Source organism: Conger conger, chromosome 12 (assembly GCF_963514075.1).
Source record: "Conger conger chromosome 12, fConCon1.1, whole genome shotgun sequence".
Taxonomy (NCBI): domain Eukaryota; kingdom Metazoa; phylum Chordata; class Actinopteri; order Anguilliformes; family Congridae; genus Conger; species Conger conger.
Window position 1 is genome coordinate 23730554 of NC_083771.1, and position 19245 is coordinate 23749798.

Here is a 19245-nt window from a genome sequence, read left to right on the forward strand (position 1 = left end):
CTGAAGGGAACCCACTATGATTGACAAGTATACTCTAGATTCACCAGGATCACCTGCGCACTTTCTGTTTTTCTCTAAATGACTTTGCATATGGACCCGTTTGCATTTCGTGGTGCTAAAATGAACTGTTGGGCAGAATTTTAACTGAGTGAAATTATAATTTCAACCATCTGTCAGTCAGTCAGTTTTTGCCACTTTCATTGTGTTAGCTATTTAAGGGTTTACACGTGAGAACCAATTCATGTAAGTACAAGTCTCTTAAACGGGACAGATTTTTAAAGATCTTTGAATGGATCATTTTTAATATCGTCTCGCTAAAGCTTTCCAACACATTTTCTGAAACCGATTGATATGATCTGGAGTTGTAGGCACAACTGAACATTAACGTCAAACATTAAAACCCAAAAACGAGTTGCCTTTTTCCATGAAGCCCAAATAATACGACTTTACAGTTTTACCTGTTACTGAACCTTGCGCTCCTGGCATAGCTTGTGCAATGGTTTAAAATGTCAATGAGACCTGCTCAAGAACAATGCCTTGCATTTTACACAGACATGGGCAATTAATAGGGCTTCAGTTACAACCGGCTCAGTAAGGTTTTTCACAAGGAAATAATCCCAAACTCTGCCCTCTGAATGAGACGCGACTAGTCAGCTTTTTTCACTCGTTAAAATGTAAATGATTCTGGATGCTCCTCCCCCAATCGGTCGAGGTAGTTCTATGTGATGAACGTCAACGAGAGCTTGAAAGGCAGAACTTCGTTTTCTAAATGCGTGTCCGGCAAAGGTTTAGTTTTTCCCCAGATAAGAGTTTAAATTAACATTATTACTGTGATTATAGTCTATGTCGTGCCTCGGGAGAGGAAACTGTCCATACTTGCTCACATCATAGGCGGTGAAATCTTTGTTTCGTTTCAGTAACGATATCATCTTTCGGATATAACACAAGCAAATGCCGTCATGTTGGGATATCTAATTTTTGCCCTCTTTCAAGCACCATATCTTTGTGTGTTTGCTGATGTTAAGGAATACGATTCTGTATTTGTATCTATGCATGTGGATAGAATACACAGACGAGTGAGCGACCACTTTCTGTCGGTAGCGATAGATGCCAGCCTAGTTGCCGAAGAGAAGTACATGTACCTTTTGAGGTGAGTGAAATGTTTTCAGCCTCTCACGTTTGAGCTATGGCCGCTCTGGCGCTGTCTGGTTTTGTTTATATTTATCAAAGCGCTATTTCCATTAGTATGGAAAAACTGAAAGTGCGAGCGGAAATGTCTTGGACAATGGGTTCACGTTTGTTGATGTTGTGCATCATGTTGGGTATTTATTTTTTTTGACAGCGCATAAGATGCATATGCATTCTTTTCTGTACGAAGCGATGTCTTGTTGCTAGTTGATGGGGCTTATAGATTAATTGAAACCATTTAATAATTGTATCCATATCGTGTTTTGACTGTGTGTAGTAGCGTTGCAGTTCCATCCATAGTGTTAAAATGGGGAAAGGTTATCAGGAATTTCACCGCAAACTGAGTAATGATCTTGGTATTGCTCATAAACTGGGTTGTGTTTGAGCAATTTGTCTACAATCTTCCCTAGCTCTCCGAAACTCAGGACTTTAGCAAAAGCACTGAGCCCAGCGTTTCTACGATTTGGTGGAACGAAACAAGATTTCATGATATTCGCTCCTGAAAACGATTTATTAAAACCAAGGGACTTCCCGAACACTTCACCATTTCATGAAGGTAACCAATCCTCCTGTTGCTGCCTATCTTAAATAACCTTTTTTTGTGCCACCAATGGCATTCCCCTTTTTTATCTTCTAGAATAGATCCCAGTTTCCCCACATATAAGTATAAGTATATAGCTCCTTGAATAGCCCGTATAAAACGCGATGCCTTTGTTAAAAGTTCACTAGAGTTTAAATGAGTTGACACACATGCCGAACTCCCTCCCAACATGGACGACGTCATTAAAACCACAAATGAAATGAGAAGAAAGAATGTTCACCTGCATAAGTCAGACAATTAATAAAAGTTAAATGATGCGTTCGAAAAATGACAAAATCAATGTAAATATGGTTCTTGTTTTCTGTTTCTATTTGCTGTTGAGTACCGTCAACATTTGCACCTATTGTGGCAATTCGATTAACTAATGTGGTGTCATTAGAGGACATATGTGCGAGACTGGAGTTACCTCCCCTCCTGGAGGACAGGCTGAAGAGAGAATGGGCCAAACAAGAAGTCCTCCTTCAGAAAGAGGAAATGGAGGGTGTCATTAAGAGAGTCAAGTTCTCAGGTAATCTTGTTTGTTGTTTGGTTTATAGATGAGGGCAATTTGATATATATGTTATATATATATATATGTATATATATATATATATATATATATATATATGTTATCAATGTTGGTTTTGGTTTCCATGTGGCAAGTCATTGAACCTTGTGACTTGCATTTTTAGATTTTTAGCTGTGTCATTGATTCAAGAAAATTTTTTGTTTCTTAGCACATGTCCATGAAAAAAAAAAAACCCCACTGGACTTCTTTTTATTGTGCAATGGAATCAGCATTTAAATCAGTATAAACTGTGAGGAGAAGCGAAACTTTTTGTGGTAATCAGATGTACACCCCCCTCCAGAGTATGCTGTGGACCTGCTCTACACCTTTGCAAACTGCTCTGGGCTCGAGCTGATCTTTGGGTTGAACGCGCTTCTCAGAACACATGGGAATGTCTGGGACAGCAGGAATGCTGAGAAGCTCCTGAGCTATTGTGAATCCAAGCAGTACAACATGTCCTGGGAACTGGGGAATGGTAATGTGTCCACACAGTCCTGAAAAGGCTCACTCCCTGCTGGCGTAGGCCACGATATAATCAACAACTCTCTCTAACTTTGATTTACAAATAAGTGCAAGTGCTTTTTGTCAAGAACCAGGAGTCGCACAGTTCTTTGTATCACCAATTTTTGGGTATTTTCCACTATTCATATTAGTTATGCCATTATCCTTTCCATTGTAGATTCACTGGAAATATCACTTATTAGTTTGCAATGTAATGTATGGGAAAATGTTTTTTAAATTATTTGAAAGTTTTTTTAAAAATAGTTTTTATTTGGTAGCATCTTTAATAGTCCTTTTTACATCTGTCTCAATAATGGGCCGTTAATTAGAAAAATACAGAAGAGCCGGTTCTAAAAAAGTAAAAATAAATAAGAGGCAGCCTGTAGCATAGTGGCCAAGGTACATGACTGAGACCTGGAAGGTTGGTCATTCAAGCTCCAGTGTGGCACTTAACCCTGCCTTGCTCACCGGGTGCTGCACAGTGGCTGCCCACTGCTCCTAAGTAACTTGGATGGGTCAAATGCAAATTACAAATTACCCCACGGGGTTCAATAAAGTATACCTTGTATCTTACCATGGTACTATTTTAGAACCACACCTTCCAGTATGCTGGCTGCTGGCTGTCTGTCGTTAATGGCTTTTCTGTGACCTGTCCAGACCTCACAATCTAGCCATGCAGGATCATGCATTTTAGCTCATTGCCTGAAAACAGATACAGGCAGACAACTGTAGACCAATATAAATCCAACGCAATTCATATCGGTGCATATAAATCCAATCCAAAACCACTGGAATATTTCCATCTTGTGTTTGTGCTAGAGCCTAACAGTTATGAGAAGAAGGCAGGTTTCAGAGTTGATGGGTACCAGCTGGGCCAGGACTTTGTCCACCTGCGTACGATCCTCCAGGAGTCCAAGTTATACCAAATGGCCAAGCTCTATGGGCCCGACATCGGCCAGCCCAGAGACCACCGGAGAGACTTGTTGGAAGGGTAAGAAAGCTAGGAAAATTTTAATCAAGCTTTTTCCTGCCTTCCACATTAACTGAAGTTATTTAACATTTCTTCAACATCATAATCTCGCATCGCATTCATGTTTGAGCTAAATTAATTAGTTAATTTGCACATAACATGCAATCAGATTTCAATCCAGCTAAGTGGTGTTGCTGGGCGTTCGTTGAAGTAATTATATGAATCTGTAGAGTCCAAGTGCCAGCTTGACTTTCCCTGTGTGTCCAACTGAGTAATTGGTTTACTCTCTGTGTGCTCTTTAATAATGAGTTCTTTGAGTTGCAGAATGAGGTCAAATTCCTTGTGCTTTTAATTGCCTGTGCTGTTCATACACATTTTTGTATCTCTAATAGAGCCACACTAATTGAGCATGAAACTAAATTGTCAAACCACAGACAAGTAGGGAAAAGGTTTCAGTGCCCTATTTCTGGGATAAAATGGTCATGTGCAGCGAGATATTAGGCTGTAATTGGACAAAGCAGTCGATTTTGGTGAATTTACAGTACTTTAGTATCATCATGACTCAATGTTTTTTAAAAAACCTGTATAAGTGCAATTTCCACCTTGATCGACTGCAGTAATATTTATAGGATGTATGGTCATTTTAGTTTGGTACGGTAGAGTAGCATACACCTATGGGTCATTGTAGTTTGGTACGGTAGAGTAGCATACACCTATGGGTCATTGTAGTTTGGTACGGTAGAGTAGCATACACCTATGGGTCATTGTAGTTTGGTACGGTAGAGTAGCATACACCTATGGGTCATTGTAGTTTGGTACGGTAGAGTAGCATACACCTATGGGTCATTGTAGTTTGGTATGGTAGAGTAGCATACACCGATGGGAACTAATCAAACAGGAGTGGGGCAACCTATGAGCTCTAATGCCACTGAGCTCTAGTGCTGCTTTTCCTTTCCATGTGGAAAAGTGCTCACAACTTTTGCCGTTTTTTTTAACTGCAATAATGTTTTTGTGTCTTTTCCAGGTTTTTGAAGAGTGGTGCAAAGGCCATAGATGCATGTACCTGGCACCAGTAAGTTAATGTCCACATTTCTCAACATTAGAGTCACAGATTTACTCTGTGGGGCAGGAAAACCCACAAACTACTGCTTGTCTTTCGAAAAAGGCCACACTCTCTTGCTCTCAGGTTTCCTGGAATTAAATACAAGTAATTTTATGAGTAACTGACCACATGTTTTCAAAATCAAATGAAATAAGTAAACAATGTAAGCATGGGCAGTGACAAGCCAGTCCATTTCATGCCTTCTGTTGACCCCTGACTATTTTTTGTGAGATTAGGGGTAATAGTGCTGCTGCTACTACTACTGCTGCTAATACATACATGCATACATACATACATACATACATGGCATGGTAAATGGCAGGCATTTATATAGCACCTTTATCCAAAGCGCTGTACAATTGATGCTTCTCCATTCACCCATTCATACACACACTCACACACCGACGGCGATTGGCTGCCATGCAAGGCCCCGACCAGCTCCTCAGGAGCATTTGGGGGTTAGGTGTCTTGCTCAGGGACACTTCGACACAGCCCGGGCGGGTGATCGAACCGGCAACCCTCCGACTGCCAGATGACTTACTTACTGCCTGAGCCATGTCGCCCCACATACATACACACACGCACACACACATACATACATACATACATACATACATACAAACAAGTAAAGATAAGTAATGTCATTAATGGGTTGATAGTGTGGCTAGGTATTGTTGGAAAATGTTTTGAAGAAGGATTGTCAAAGACCTTAGTTTTCCTGAGGTTGAAGTACAGTCTGAATGGACTCCAGCCTGTATCAAATATCCTTTTGAACATTGCTCTTGTTAGCCTGTGGTTATCTAGCGTAAGAGAGTGCCATTATTGAACAATTTTCTACTGTGGTGGCTGATGGGATGAGTTTGGCATTTGTTTCAATAGACTGGGCCCTGGTGTGCCCCTGTAGGAATACTGTGACCCAGGACGTTTGACAGGATTGTAAGTGATTTGAATCCAGACATCCTGTCCTGTTCCAGAAGGCTGGTGTATGACTGATTGTGTTTGTTGGAGTACTTCAGGTTTCACCCGTCTCACCAGCAACAAATTCAGACCTCATGCACAATGATATCTTTGTGTCAAGTGTCCCATGTGTAAAACAGTATCAGATGTATGGATAAATTTGTATTGGACGGAAATTAGATGTTCTATATTTTACGCCAGTTCAGGGCAGTTCAGAATGGAGGTGCTGGAGTAGTATTTTTCTCACAGAATACATACATACATTGTCTTTTGAACTGACAGAATATTTTGGTGATAGTTTTGATTCTTATTTGACATTATCAGCCCCTACTGCTGTTACTTGGTAAACCATACACTTTTATTATCTACAAAATCATGCAGCATATAATTTCACTTAATGATGTATTACAATAAACTCATACAATATAACTTTATAATTGTCTTTTCAGTAATTACTTGCAAATTGACATGTTCTTCAGGTCAGTTTTATTCTTTGTTGACTGTCTCTGTATGCGTGTTCTCTGTGGGAAAGTTGCAAATGTGTTTGTGACGTCTGGAAACGAGGCTTTTGGGAAACATCCCTTTTTTCAAGACCTTTTATTGACTGTCTGTCTATCTGTGACCGTATGTGGTCAGTTTTGGAAGTTTTTGGTTTAACCCACTTCCTGGCAGATCCCAGTGCATTAAGGCTCAGGAGTTCCCCGTTTTGGTTGCTGCTTCATTTTGCACAGATGGCTGAAATCAGCTGCCGCTGCAATATTTTCCATTTATTGCAATATCTGTGTGGACTCTGGGCCAGGAATGGGCAATATTTAAGATGCATGCACATTATACATATGGATTTGCATGTTTTTCATGTGCAATGTGGGTTGCTCACTTGTATGTTAATGGTATCACCTAAAAAGAAACCTGTACTTTTACTCAGAATTTTGGTGTCCTCCCTGGTCTACAGGCTAGGACTTGAAGAATCTGACTTTAACCATGAGGAATAACCACTGCTGTGGGAGGCATGTAAGGAGAGATTTGAAAAAAGAGAATAACATTTGCTGAAGTGATGTAATCCACCTTGAGAAACTGGTTTCAGTTACACGGAAATGTCCTTTGTGGACACTCAGAGGAATGATGAGATTCCTTACATACTTACAGACACAAACACGGCAGTGTTCTTTCCTTGGCTGCAGGCATTATTGGATTTTGAGCCTCACTGGTTATCTCAGTGGGTCCTTGTTTAGGTCACATGCACCCTGTGTTTGCCCCCTCTTTGTGTGCTTACATGTTGCTGCTGTAGGTAACCGCGCTTGTGTATAATTGTATACTTGATTTATTATTCATAGATTTGCATTTGTCAAAACTGTTTCATTGCTGCTTCTTGGTTGGTTTGTTCTAATCAGATTACTCTTCAGGGTTCATATTTTTATCTATGTGGTCGTTTCTGGCACTTGGAACTGTTCTTCCCTCTACTAGGGTTTTTAGCACACTTGTTTTGCTGTATGTCACCTTGGATAAGATGGCAAATGCCTGTAATGTAATGCACGCATCGTGCCACGTTAGCCATCAGTTGATCAACAAAAAGTCGCACCAAAACGTAATAGACATTCAGTTTCAAGTTAGCAGTTAGCCACTTCCTTTCCAGGAAGTTTCACCAACAATGAAAGGCTATGGCGAAATAAGTTGTTGGTAAGCTGATATGGCCTTAGTGTAATTTCTGGCCTGTAATGAATAGATGTATATCTGTCAAAACTTGTTGAACTTGAATGGGCCTAAAGATGAGCTTCATATGATGTTCTAGATATTCACCATTAAAAAATTATAATAAAAATAATTAATTTAACTTTGTCAGATACTAGTCTACATGTTTTATGTTTGTATTTTTAAGTGAGGTTTAAGAAATCTTCACTAGTTTTATAAGTTTTACCAGCTGGTGTGTTTTTATTATCACAAAAAAATAAGCTAGGGTGGTTATGATTTATTGATGACCATTCCAAAGTCATCCGACGGAAAAAGACAATGCTTGCACACAGAGCTGTTCCTTCCTACATAGGTTGCTTGGGCGGTTCAGTTCCATTTTGGTTTGTTCATCGTCTATCTTCCCTTGCAGAGCACCTGTTCAGTTCACTTGTTCCACGTCACAGTTTTAGTCAGGAAGTACCTCCCTCGAGGGAAGACGGCAAGAGAAGGGAATGTGTTAAAGTGGAACTGAACCCAGCCCAGTTCTTTAAAAACAGACGTGATGTTATTTGAGAGCTCTGCCACAGGAGACTCATATCTTCCGGTCATTGCTCGTGTGAACACTGACATTTCAGCTCAGGTGTCTGTCTTGCTTTTAGCTACTATGTCAATGGAAGGGACACTTCATTAGAAGATTTCCTGGACCCTGAAGTATTGGACACCTTGGCTACAAAAACAAACGAAGTCCTTCAGGTGATGAACAGATTCAGGTTCTACTTTGCTATTATGGATATAAAGAATTCAAATTGGGGAAGATCCACGAATGTATGATGTGAAATATGATGCATGACCACTGTAATTTGCTGTTTACATAGTTAGTACATAGGAAGTCATCACCATTCAGATTCACTAAATCATTACTGTTCAGACCATGTGATGATCTAAGATATTTGTACATGTCTCAAACTGCACCAGAAATCTACATTTGGAAATATTACATGAAGCATGCTTATTTATAGAAAGTTACATGGGTGTTTAGATTAAAAATAATCAATCCGTGTAAAGTACATCTGTGGTTGCCATCACCAAGTGACACCATTTCTCTGAAGCTAGCTTATTGAAATCAATACTCTTTGGCCCCCTCTTAACTGAAAACATTGGCAATGGTGTATTGAAATAATTCTGCCGGACGGCACAAGTGAACGTGCGTGTTTCTCCCACCTGATGGCAGACCACTGAGCAGGTGTCCCCTGGCATGAAGGTGTGGCTGGGGGAGACCAGCTCGGCGTACGGCGGGGGTGCCCTCGGGCTGTCGGACACGTTCGTCGCCGGGTTCATGTGAGCGATCCAGGCTTCATTCTGCTTCATTCTGCTTCATTCTGCTTCATGCAGGGTCACTCAAAGGCTCTGACTAATGCTGGGGTGTGCAACAAGGGCCGATCCGTTTCAGGATTCTGTGCCAACTTCTGCTGCTAATCGCTTTATTAGCTGAATCATATCTTGATCTGACCTCTGTATGAGCACCAGCTACAGTCACAGACTGCTAGTGTGTCCTGAATATGTTTCTGTGCTCCAGTAAAGGAGTGAACAAGCAAAGTTCATAGAATTGTCAGAAAACAAGCTATTACAAAGGTAATTGGTTGGAACGAAAACCTGCACGCGGACCGGCCCTCCAGGACCGGGGTTGTGCACCCCTGACCTTAAAGCCAGGCTAATTTCCAGCCTCGCGCGGTTCATGTGTTCTGCTTCTTAAGTTTTCTAAACTAGCATTTAATCTACTTTGTTTTTTTTATTTGCTATGTCTGAGTCCAGATGCTCCTGATATCCTGATCAACTTACAAAACTAATCTACCCTTTACCTGATCAGATTGATGGGCTGTTCTCTGGCTACCAATTATTTGCATTTCATACAAATTTTGATTCCCAAGGTGGTCACTGGAAATGAGAATTCAGTTGACCTACCTCGCCAAATAGAGGTAACATAAAGGAAAGTAAATATATTTAGTGGTTAGGCCATACAGTAATACATGTAGTCTACCTGGCATTCTAGACAATGTACTCATTCAATCCCCTGCAGGTGGCTAGATAAACTGGGCCTTGCTGCTAAACTGGGCCTGGACGTTATCATCAGGCAGGTCCTGCTTGGTTCTGGAACATACCATCTGGTGGATTCAAACCTAGACCCACTTCCTGTGAGTATTGATTCAAATGGAAATCATGGCCATGACAACATCATTCAAAGATTATCCTCATTTATTTACTGTACTAATTTTGGGCCTTAACTCGAATATAGAAGATACTATTATTTTTTATTAGTAGAATATTTTTCTTTATTACATATCTGAGCCAGATATCACCTTCATCAAAAACAATCTGCCAGTTCTTAAGTGTGGAGTTCATGGGCACAACTGAGCATGGTGTCTTAGTACAGGTGAATTTAAGTGAATGTCCAGTGGCTGTGTGTCTGCTCTCTAATTGGTTGTGTCTCTTGCAGGATTATTGGCTGTCAGTCCTGTACAAGAGGCTGGTTGGACCAGAGGTGCTGAATGCAGAAGCTTTCGCGCCTCACGGGGCAAAGAAACGAAGACTGCGCACATACCTTCACTGCACTAACAAGCGAGCGTAAGTCTGGTACTCATCTAGTCTGGTACTCTAGCCCTTACCCTGCAAGTAAACAATGATTAATGGAATGGTCCTTTGAATTTGGCAGTTTCTTATTTCAATAATGAAGGGCTTGGGCTTTTTTCCTACTGAACAAATCATTCATGAATGTTGTTTGTGGAAGGTACTGTTATTTTGAGTCTGAAGATTCAGAAATCGGGCATCTCTAATTGATAAAATAGGTCAAATTTAAGTATAAAAATACAATGTGCAAATAAATGTCTTTGCTTTAGAGAAATTAATTCCATTTAATACATGGGATAATTAGTTTGAAAGAAGATATTGGTTGTCATTTCTTTCCATAATAATAATAATAATAATTATTATTATTATTATTACTGTTATTAACCTGGGTCTGTTAACCACCTTTGTCCTCTCCCCAGCCCAAATGCCAGGAGAGGCGCTGTCACCTTGTTTGCGCTGAATCTGAGTGGCAGCCCAGCCAGACTGTCTTTGCCCCCCCATCTTTCAAACAGCTCCGTGGTGGCCTTTGTGTTGGAGGCCGGGGAGACAGGATACCAAGGGCTGTACTCCAGGTACCCCAGTCCACTGTACACAGAATGTCAGGTCCAGAATTACCGGCGCCTTTTGTATGGATATTGTCAAAAAGATGGATGAAATGAACAACACAGTCAATAAGCTATATCTTTTACTAATGTTCAGAGAAAATTGTTCAGAGAAATGTTTTTGTATTGGCACTCCTGTTTTCAGTATCTTTTGCACCCCTCCCTTCAGACGGAAGAAACTATGAAATCATCTCTTGTTCTGTTTTATGACATTAATGATCATTGACTGATTCTCCATACGGAATCTTTAAATATCCTTTGCTTTGTGCTTTTGGACTGCTGTCTTTAACTCGAACCACAATCTTGAACCTAAGATGGCCATGGCAAGGCAGTACTTTAGGGAACCATTTTGAGATAGACTTTGGATTACGTTGGATTGCTTGCTGGAAGATCTATTTGTGGTTAAGTTTGGATCCCCTGTGGGGGGAGCATGCCAGGATACCTTTTGGTAGGGCTGGGCGATATGGCCAAAAATATTTATCACCATCCATCAATCCATCCATTATCTGAACCCGCTTATCCTGAACAGGGTCACAGGGGGGCTGGAGCCTATCCCAGCATACATTGGACGAAAGGCAGGAATACACCCTGGACAGGTCGCCAGTCCATCGCAGGGCACACACACCATTCACTCACACACTCACACACTCATACCTACGGGCAATTTAGACTCTCCAATCAGCCTAACATGCATGTCTTTGGACTGTGGGAGGAAACCGGAGTACCCGGAGGAAACCCACACGAACACGGGGAGAACATGCAAACTCCGCACAGAGAGGCCCCGGCCGACAGGGATTCGAACCCAGGACCTCCTTGCTGTGAGGCGGCAGTGCTTCCCACTGCACCATCTGTGCCGCCCTTATATCACCATATATTTTCAATTTAATGATATACGTCACAATATGCTTTTTTTTCCCCTCCTCATTTCAACCGAAGATGCTTTAAGAGGAATACAAGGTTGACTGTTCCCTTGAGTTAAGCAGAGTTACTAAGTGCAGTTGTTAAACAGTTAAAAACATGCACCATTTACATTGCTAAGGTGTATTATTTACAGTAAACTAAATGGTTTGAAATTGGTTAATGTCTCTAAGATAGGACACACAGTTTAATTAGAAAAAGAACAATGACTGCAGTTTTTAATTCATAATTTAAGTACTATTAAGTTTTTAGACAATGTCAGTAGAATGTGGATATATTGGTTAGATAACTACATATATTGAATATTTTTGTTTGGATCTTTATACCTAATAAAAATACCTTTTTATTTACATAATGGTGCGATTAGTTTAAATAAGTCTCACCTCATACATACAAACATTGGCAGCTACAGTATGTTTGGGATCATTGTCTTGCTATAGAATGAACCGCCACCCAATGAGTTGAGACATTCACTTGAATTGAACAGATAGGATGTGTCAATAAAGTTCATATAAGTATTAAATGATTAGATCAGGACCTATAATACATTAATATGAAGGCCTGTGTGCCTGTGAACATTTTGCTGTCTTTTGTATAGTGGGCCCTGTCTGCTTGTATGGAATGAACTGGTAGTGTGTGATTCTCCTGTACTTTTCCAGGTCTGTCCAGCTGAACGGGGAGGTGCTGAAACTGGTGGACGACAGAACCCTGCCCTCCCTCCAGGGGGCACCCCTCCCCCCCAGGGACCATCTCAAACTCCCCTCATTCTCCTTCACCTTCTATGTCCTGAAGGATGCCAACGCACAGGCATGCAGATGAGTGTTCGAGAGCTTTTGACTGGTGTAATCCACCAACATCAACAGAGAAACGGTTTCCGGAGTACCACAAGAGCCTAGAGGGGCCACAAACAGTTAATTTATAAAGTGACGACTGCCTAATTTATAAAGTGAAGAAGATTTCTTTTGTTAAGTGAATCCATTTCATGTTCAAATGCTGATGAATATGTGTGCTTGAGTGTAAAACTCAAGTAAATTTAGAAATTAAAATATTGAATATATTTAAAGGGAATTTTGCATATATTCCCCAAAAATGAATAAACCAAAGCTTTTATATTACATCATATGTTCTAACATTCCTACTTGACCAAAATCTGTCTTCAGTTTTATATAATTTGCATTTGAAAAATCTAAGATCTAATATCAAATCTGTTCATGGAATTTTTATTACTTGAGAGAGTTTTTTTGCATGTAGACCAACACCTTTCACTGGCCTGACCTTGCCACGTAAGACTGGATATTTTTTTATTCTTAACTTGATTAAATCATCAAAATGCACATTTGTCTTACAAGACTTTGCACAATGGGTAAATGTGATATGTACAATATTTGTTTTGCGTTTTATACTTCAGCTGTAATGTGCAAGAAAAGGACAGCATTTCAAGGATGTATATGTATGATTAATTTATAATGGTAAAATATTGGCAATGTTTTATGTATTAGAAGCATTGCTTATTAATGTTGCAGTAAACATGATGTGGAGTATAATGAATAACTAATTTAGTCATAAATGGATGGGAAATGGCAATATCTTCAAATAGATTCATTTATGAAACACTGTGAAGTGAGCAATGTACCTGTAAATTATGATTGTTTTGATTCACCAGAATGTTTTTTACACTACATTTTATGGTGATGATAAAATGTGTTGTATGTACATAATAGTTTGTGTGGGAAAATAAATTCACAGATGTTTTAAAGTCTACTGTTTGCATATTTGTGAAGACCAGAGACTACACTATTCTGTTTGACTGTTGCCCTTCCCCACTATACCACCACCCTTTTTTATGTTCGGCAAATATCTCTGCGTAAATCTCACAATAGCAAGCGGTTTTACTATACTAGACCTCACTATTTGGTCCCCTGGGTAGTGGAAACACATCTGTCATTCCCAGACATTCAGTCCCCTGACTGGTAAAAAACAGTTTGAAATCAACATGGCATTTCACTGCCAATGAGAACTGGCAGAGAACTGCTTAAGAAAACCATGGAGAAGAAGTCAGGATTCACCATCCCGAAAGTGGATGCACTGTTCACATTTTTTGAAAGTGCTCGACAGCTTTTCATGATATCAAGTTGCTGGTATCAGGTTGTGCCTTAGCTTTTAAAATTAAACTACACATGAAGTTTTTTAATAAAGAGGTTAAAATCCATGGCTCAAAAACTTTACTATGCGCACCACCTAGCAAGTTCTATTCAAGAATGTTTTTCTTGAGTAGTTCTGCACTAGTAAAACTGGATGTTCATGTTTAGATATCTGTTTGTTAGAAGCCTACGAAGTTGTTTGAACATGAGCTACTGCATTTGTGAACAATTGTACGTTTATTGTTATTATTGTTGGCATCTGGGGAAGACCAGAAACAGGGTGCCAAGGCTTGGCAAGCCAAAGCACTTCCTCCACGAGGAGGAACCCACCACAAGTCGCTATGAAAAAGTTTATAATAAGACACCCCCAAGGTCGCGCGAGAGCGGGGGAGGATGAGAGACCTACAGGACAGACAACTGTTATGACCACGGATGACGATCAAAGGACAACGATTCAGAATAACGGAACAACTGGAGTCTGTAGATGTGGAAAGGTCTGTAAAGGCGATAGGGGTCTGAAGATACACCAGAGTAGGATGGGCTGTTTACGACACAGTAGTGTGCAACGCACAGGGCAACCTGATGAGACGGAGGAGAGGCAGGGTCAGGTGTCCAACCACAGCACCCAGAATCTCCAGGCACACAACGAAGGCGTCAGCATTCTCTCAAGTAACAACAACGTATCAGACGACCTGCAACAACAAGAGAGGCAAGCCAGTCAGGAAACAGGTCAGCGAGTGCAGGCCATTGAGGGTGGGGAGACGAGGAAAAAGCTAGTGACGTGGCCAACAGCAGCAGCCAGAAAAGACTGGGAGTCTTTCGACAGGGAAGTAGACCAAGTCCTGGAGTCTGTCCTCGCTGGTGACATTGGCAGGAAGATGAAAGCAATGTCCACTATCATCTGGAACATAGGAGCAGAGCTTTTTGGGATGGAGCAGAGAAAGACCAAAGGCCCGCAGCACGCTGGAGAGAACAGACGCTCAAGGGAGATTGCAAAACTCAGACGAAAAACCTGCCCTTAAAGAGATGCGAGATAACGTGAGGGAGCGCATAAAGACCTTGCGCCGAGCGGAGTGCCACAGAAGGGATAGAAGGAGGCGGGAAAAGGAGAGGGTTAAGTTCACCAAAAACCCCTTCAAGTACCTGTCAGGGCTCCTTGGAGTTAAAAGATCAGGAGTGCTAAAGGCCCCGAAGGAGGAGGTAGAGGAGCACCTCCGTAAAGTCCACAGTGACCCAAGGCGAGAGGAAGAACTCGACCTGGAAGGAAAGCTGTGCTGCCCAGAGGAGCCAACCATCTCCTTTGATGACGGAGAGCCCAGATGGAAGGAAGTCAATGACTTCATCCGAAAGGCCAGGGGAAGATCTGCACCGGGGCCAAATGGGATTCCGTACAGAGTTTACAAGAACTGCGAGAGGCTGAGGAGACGTCTTTGGAGGCTACTTAAGGTAGTGTGGAGGAAGAACCATCTGCCAGACAGTTTTCTTATTGCCGAGGGGTGCTTCATCCCCAAGCAGGAGGACTCTTCCAGCTTGAAAGACTTCCGCACAATCTCACTGTTGAACGTGGAGGGGAAGGTGTTCTTCGGAATCTTGGCGAAGAGGCTGACCCAGTTTTTGATCAATAACAAGTACATTGACACCTCTGTACAGAAAGGTGGAGTACCAGGAGTTCCCGGTTGCATCGAACACAATAGCGTCATCTCCAAGATCATCGAGGACGCAAAGAGGAACCAGGGAGATCTAGCAGTCCTGTGGCTTGACCTAACAAATGCTTATGGCACAGTGCCGCACAAGTTAGTCGACCACACACTCAAAGCCTATCACGTCCCCCAGAAGGTACAGTTGCTCCTCTGGAACTACTTCGGGCACTTCAAGATGCGCTTCACCTCTGGTAACTTCACTACCAACTGGCAGAGGTTGGAGGTCGGAATCGTGACCGGATGTACCATCTCAGTGATTCTGTTTGCAGCGGCGATAAACCTCCCGGTCAAGTCAGTGGAGAAGCCTAGACGGGGAGCTGTGCTGTCAAGTGGCATCCAACAGGTCCCAGTTAGGGCCTTTATGGACGACTTGACAATCACAGCGAGGTCAGTCCCGGAGGGTAGGTGGATCTTGGAAGATTTGGTAGAGCTCACCACAGCAGCTAGGATGGAGTTCAAACCATCGAAATCAAGAAGCTTAGTCCTGAAACGGGGCCGTGTCCAGGACCGCTTCCGGTTTAAGATCGGTGAAGACACCATCCCAACGGTCACGGAGAAGCCGGTAAAGAGCTTAGGAAGGTGGTACAGAGCCGACCTGAGTGACAAAGTAAGTGTGAAGGAGATGCTCAACCAAGCAGAAGATTGGCTGAAAGCCCTGGAGAGGAGTGGCCTGCCTGGCAAGTACAAGGTTTGGGGCTACCAACACGGCATCCTTCCAAGGCTCCTGTGGCCACTGCTTGTGTACGAGGTTCCCTTGACAACAGTGGAGGCTTTGGAAAGGAAAATTAACAACTTCCTCAGGAGGTGGCTGTCTGTCCCCAAAAGCTTTTGCTCTATAGGGCTATACAGCTCCGGGAGCAAACTGCAACTGCCAATCACATCAGTCGTGGAGGAATTTAAGACAGCCAAAGTCCGGTTGGCCATGATGTTGCGCGATAGTGATGACCAGGCTGTGCGACAGGCGAACATCATGGTGAAGACGGGACGGAAGTGGAAGGCCAACGGAGCTCTGAGGGAAGCGGAGGAGCGTTTACAACATGCAGACATCATGGGTACGGTGACCCAGGGGAGGCTGGGCCTGGGAGTCATCACCCGAGCAAGCTGGAAGGAGGCAAAGGCAAAGGACCGGAAAGGGATGGTGCAGAAGGAGATTCGTGCTGTGGAGGAAGAGAGCAGACAAGCCAGGGCAGTAGCCATGAAACAGCAAGGCAGCTGGACCCGGTGGGACAGTGTCCGGGGAAGATCCCTGTTGGAAGGACATCTGGAACATGGAGGGGCATCGGATAAAGTTCCTCCTTAGCTCCGTGTACGATGTACTGCCAACACCGACAAACCTCCAAAGATGGAGACTGACAGAGGATCCCTTCTGTGCGCAGTGCAAGAGACCAGCAAACCTGGAACACATTCTGTCGTCCTGTCGGGCAAGCCTGACTGAGGGGAGGTTCAGGTGGCGCCATGATCAGGTGCTGGCGCAACTGGCCGATGGACTGGAGAAGGAGAGGAAGCGGAAAAGAACTAAGGCCCAGGAAAAAGGCCCCCGCTTCATTGGCTTTCTCAGGCCTGGGGAGAAGGCAGGCAAGGAGGACAGATGTTCAGGGATCCTTGGTACGGCAGAGGACTGGGAGATGAGAGTTGACCTCGGAAGGCAACTCAGGTTTCCAGAGGAGATTGCCGTCACCAGCCTCCGACCAGATATCGTGCTCTGGTCCCAAGCAACAAAGCAGGTGGCCCTAATAGAGCTGACGGTACCCTGGGAGGAAAGGATCGAGGAGGCACATGAGCGCAAGCTGGGGAAGTATCAGTCCCTCATCTCTGAGAGCCAGCAGAGGGGTTGGAGAGCCTGGAATCTACCAGTGGAGGTGGGTTGCAGGGGGTTCCCGGGACAGTCACTTTGGAGAGCACTGGGGATGCTTGGGGTTAGAGGGGCAACCCGCAAGAACCTGGTGAACAACATCTCAAAGCAGGCAGAGACAGCATCCAGATGGCTGTGGATAAAGAGGAGCGAGCGGTGGCTAAACCAGGCTGGCAGAGGGGAAGGGGGTCAGAGCTGTGTGGTGAAGTCCTGAACGGCCGAGGGAGCAGTTCCAGGACGCTGGTTCTGCTGTCAAGCCCCACTGAGGTGTCGTGGGCTAGTTGACGAAACACCGGTGAAGTGGGGTGCCAACTTGAAAACCCAGTGAAGTCAGCAGTTCTGAAACATGCAGCTCTGCCCTCAGCTGAAGACGTCTGAGGGGAGCGACTCCTATGCTAACCACCCCACATAAGAAGCAGGACGTAACTCCTGCCAAGTGGGGTGGTTGCGATATACCCTATCGTTTAAAGACATTAGCAGTATAATTTGATTATATTGGTCGTATTTTTTATTCAATTGGTCATTTGCTACACTCACTTTAGTAGAAACACCTGTACACCCACTTCTTCATGCAATTATCTAATCAGCCAATAATGTGGCATGTAGGTTGCTTTGCAGGTGATGCAGAGGTCAAATATACACTCACATTTACTCACCACTTTATTAGGTACACCTTTCTAGTACTGGGTAGGGCCTCCCTTAACCCCCAGCACAGCCTGAATTCTTTGTGGCATGGATCCGATAAGGTATTGGAAGCTTTCCTTAGAGATACTAGTCCACGTTAACATGATAGCATCACATAGTTGCTGCAGATTTCACAGCTGCACATTCATGCTGCAAATCTCCAGTTCCAACAAGTCCCGAAGGTGCCCAGTTGGAATGAGATCTGGTGACTGTGGAGGGCATTGGAGTTTACTGTACATTGGCGTACATGTCCAGTGTTCGTGGAACCAGCTTGAGAACTGGTGTGCTTTGTGACATGTTGCGTCATCCTGCTGGTAGTAGCTACCTGAAGAAGGATACATTATGGCCATAAGGGAATGCACATGGTCAGCAGCAATACTCTGTTTACTGTGTCATTTAAACAATGCTCAGTTTGTATTTAGGGGCCTAATGTGTGCTAAGAAAACATTCCCCACACCATTACACCACCAGCACCAGCCTGAACTGTTGACACAAGGTAGGATGGATGCATGGATTCATGTTGTTTACACTAGATTCTGACTCTACCATCTGTATGTCGCAGCAGTAGTCGAAATTCCTCAGACCAGGCAAATCTTCTCAATCTTAAAGCCTGTGCCCACTGTAGTCTCAGTTTTCTGTTTTTAGCTGACAGGAGTGGAGCCTGGTGTGGTCTTCTGCTGCTGTAGCACATCCACTTCAATCTTCAACGTGTTGTGTGTTCAGAGATTCTCTTCTGCATACCCGTGTTGTAACACATGGTTATTTGAGTTACTGTCACCTTCCTGCCAGCTTGAACCCGTCTGGCCTTTCCCCTCAGACCTCTCTCATTAACAAGGCGTTTTCGCCCACAGAACCGCCGCTGACAGAATGTTTTCTGTTTTTCACGCCATTCTGTGTAAATACTGGAGATATGCATGCAGGGGATCGGCAGTTTCTGAGATTCTGAGATACTCTGCTGTCTGTTCTGGCCCCATGTTGCTGGAATGACTTTGACCAACTTCAAACACAGATGGAACACTCGCATTTTCAGGCTGCACATTGTAATTATGCTATATGCTGTTATGATTGCACTTGCGTATAATTCTTTTACTATTCTTAGTGTTCTAGTTGCCATAACTGTGGTATTGGTCCTAGGTCAGTTTATCTGATTATTCTACAAGGGTTCAAGTTTGTGTCGATGTGATCACTC

At 43.0% G+C, this 19245-nt stretch overlaps 1 protein-coding gene and 1 pseudogene across 1 annotated transcript; both read left to right on the forward strand.

The window, feature by feature from the left end:
* The first annotated feature begins 712 nt into the window (after positions 1-712).
* hpse (heparanase) lies at positions 713-13438 on the forward strand. Its single transcript, XM_061215931.1, has 12 exons — positions 713-1150; positions 1599-1744; positions 2169-2297; positions 2638-2811; positions 3657-3828; positions 4832-4879; positions 8194-8287; positions 8766-8872; positions 9612-9726; positions 10029-10156; positions 10579-10731; positions 12339-13438. Exons 1-12 carry the CDS (start codon positions 960-962, stop codon positions 12496-12498), a joined length of 1617 nt encoding a protein of 538 aa, XP_061071915.1. The 5' UTR covers positions 713-959; the 3' UTR covers positions 12499-13438.
* A 918-nt stretch (positions 13439-14356) lies between these two features.
* LOC133141536 (uncharacterized) lies at positions 14357-17586 on the forward strand (annotated as a pseudogene).
* The last annotated feature ends 1659 nt before the right edge of the window (positions 17587-19245 follow it).

Coding starts and splice junctions, on each gene's coding strand:
- hpse (XM_061215931.1), top strand. CDS start 960: ATGTTGGGATATCTAATTTTTGCCCTCTTTCAAGCACCATATCTTTGT. Junction 2,298..2,637: donor TAAGAGAGTCAAGTTCTCAG/GTAATCTTGTTT, acceptor ACCCCCCTCCAG/AGTATGCTGTGGACCTGCTC. Junction 4,880..8,193: donor GATGCATGTACCTGGCACCA/GTAAGTTAATGT, acceptor TCTTGCTTTTAG/CTACTATGTCAATGGAAGGG.